This window comes from Crocodylus porosus, unplaced genomic scaffold (genome assembly GCF_001723895.1).
Source record: "Crocodylus porosus isolate Cpor-Errol unplaced genomic scaffold, CroPor_comp1, whole genome shotgun sequence".
In the NCBI taxonomy this organism is placed as follows: Eukaryota; Metazoa; Chordata; order Crocodylia; family Crocodylidae; genus Crocodylus; species Crocodylus porosus.
The window spans coordinates 26,170,827-26,173,366 of NW_017728948.1; the positions used below are offsets into that span (position 1 = coordinate 26,170,827).

The following is a 2,540-nucleotide window of genomic DNA, read 5'->3' on the forward strand; positions in this document are numbered from 1 at the left end:
GGAAGGACATGGGGAGGAAAACAGGGAGGGATGGAGTGGTAGGATCCTTTCAAGATTGCCATTAAAAAAGGTTGTATTGTGGGAGCAATATTAGAATGAATAGTTCTAAAGGGAAAGTATCACTTTATTTTCTGTTCCCTGTAACTAATTTCAAAATATTACCTTTCTGAATTATTCTTGCCCCCTACCCTGAGCTAGGTCTTGACTTTTCAAATCATTTGAGAAGTGCACAAAAATTATTTTGACCTTTTGGGTTGTTAAAACAAATATGTTACTATTAATAAAAGGTGGCAGAACTGCCCCCCTCCCCCCATTATTTGTTTCTAGACTCTTGGAATAACTTTTAACTTTTGAATCCAATTGGAACAGTGTAAGAGTGAGATTGGGTCTCGTTTTTCTAGCCAGGGTATTTCTGGAAGGCTCATAAAAGTGGAAGTGAGAAACTTAAGATTGATCTAGTGATTTGTTCTAGTGAGGGAAGAATATGGATGCAGTTTAAGGTACTTGGATGATAACAACTGAACAAAAGTATCAGGTCACGTTCTGATGATCAGGAAAAGAGTTAAGGACAAATACAAAACAGCTGATTCATGGGAAAAAGGCAACTTAATCAAAATTACAGATGGCACATAGGACACCTAATAGAAATCTTACCAACTGTATTCTTTAGACTTGATATCATGTTTTTAAAACACAAATTTATTTTATTAAATTTATTATTCCCAGCCAACAGAGAAAGCATTGTCACTACTGCTGCTATGTAGAACCAAATTAAACTTAATACACAAAACAAAACATTTAATTAGAGCAGAACAACATAATAGGCCTTATATTATTTCACTCTATTATTTCAAAGCACTTCAGTCTATTTATTATTTTAGCATTAACAACTTACTTTTATTGCCTACCAAGGCCACAAGTGGCTGTGTTTCTGATTCTTCATTCACTTTCTTTACCACATTATACCAGTCTTCTAAATTTTCAAAGCTCTGATAATTGGTAATATCATATACCAAGAGGATACCCTAATAAGGAAGAGATATATTGGAAATGTTGCATTAATTGAAAAAATATTCACTAATGTTATTTACATTTAATCAATATCCAAAATAAATTTAATGTTAATCAAGCTGAGAGATCATTATCTATAATTAAATTTCATATGTAATCATCACATTACAGTAATAATATAGTACATTGAACTCCACTAAAAAAAAAAATGTATATATGAAACAAATACTGCGGTTTTGAAAAAAATATACAGCTCTGCTATTAGCTACATTACAATTAAAGATACAACAGTAAATTAGCAAAAAGAAAACTGTATATTGGTTATATTACAATGTCACTGTCCAATAGTTATATTTCTTTTAAAACATCATCTCAAAAAAAAAAAAAAAAAAAAAAAAAAATTCAGCTTTTCAAGCTGAAAGTTAGTCCTGCAAGAGCTAAGATGTAGAAAGATTGCTGTGCATCTTTCTAATTAATTTCTAGTTTCATAGTTTTTCCCCAAAGTCTGCCTGGTTCTTTTATGCTCCCCTGGGGTAAAAAGCCAGCTCCACTCTTACTGTTGCAGAAGATGAGCCGGTAAGTACTGTCAACTTAACTTCAGGACAAACTAAAGGACTGCTCCAGAACCTGCGCAGCCTACCGAATTCTCTCCATTTACAGTGGGTTTTAGATTAGGCTGCCAGTAAGAAATACTTAGGACAGATACTAATAAAATCTACTGATGTCCCCAATTTCCCTACAGATTTTTACTCACTCTCTTCCATTTCATCTCTACAGATTCCACAATGAGCTCTATACTCTTTTCTCAGTTATTAATACTTTTTCTCCAGCCATTTCTGTATCCCATATCCCCAGCTCACACCCACAATCTGCTTCTACAATTCTTGTTCTTATCATAGTGTCCACCTCTGAAAAAATTATTCCAAGAATCCCATACCATCATTTCTCCCCTACAAATGCATCCCATCAACATCCTTAAAAAACTAGCTTCTCCTTTACATGACCTCCCTCCCTGGAAATACATTTTTCTGCTTTATCACACTCATTGCACCCAATACCTTGCACTGACTTTCACCAATCCACTTGCAAGTCTTCGATCATTTGCCCCTTAACACATTCCCAACCTCCTCACACATATTCCACCCATCCTTTAGGGTAATTTTATACATGAAAATATGAGATAAACTGCAGGTACATAGTGATTTACATTTCTGAATATCAGGAATTGGAATGACAGGATTTAAGGAGGCTGAACAAGATTTGTTCCAAGCTTGCAGACACACGAGTCCCTGCAGCACCTCCAGGCCGGCCTGGCTAGCCTGCTGCCGGGCCAGCCACTGCCCAAGAGCAGTCTGGCCTGGTGCTCATACTAACAGGGCTCAGCTTCCCTATCACTGAGCTGCAGCCACTGAGAAGGGCCCTGCCACCACAGCCTGGCCTGGCCCTGCCACAAAGCTGCTTAGACCAGGGCTGAGTGGGGCCTACCTGAGCTGTAGGGCTGGGGACATCTCCAGTGTCTGCAAATCTGT

At 37.1% G+C, this 2,540-nt stretch overlaps 1 protein-coding gene across 3 annotated transcripts in view; it reads right to left on the minus strand.

Moving 5' to 3' along the window:
* RAB28 (RAB28, member RAS oncogene family) overlaps positions 1-2,540 on the minus strand; it is a 101,626-nt gene that overhangs the window by 69,676 nt on the left and 29,410 nt on the right. For all 3 annotated transcript variants that reach the window (XM_019553269.1, XM_019553270.1, XM_019553271.1), the window contains exon 4: positions 896-1,025. In XM_019553269.1, coding sequence (XP_019408814.1) covers positions 896-1,025 — 130 coding nt within the window. The remainder of the gene's footprint in view (positions 1-895; positions 1,026-2,540) is intronic.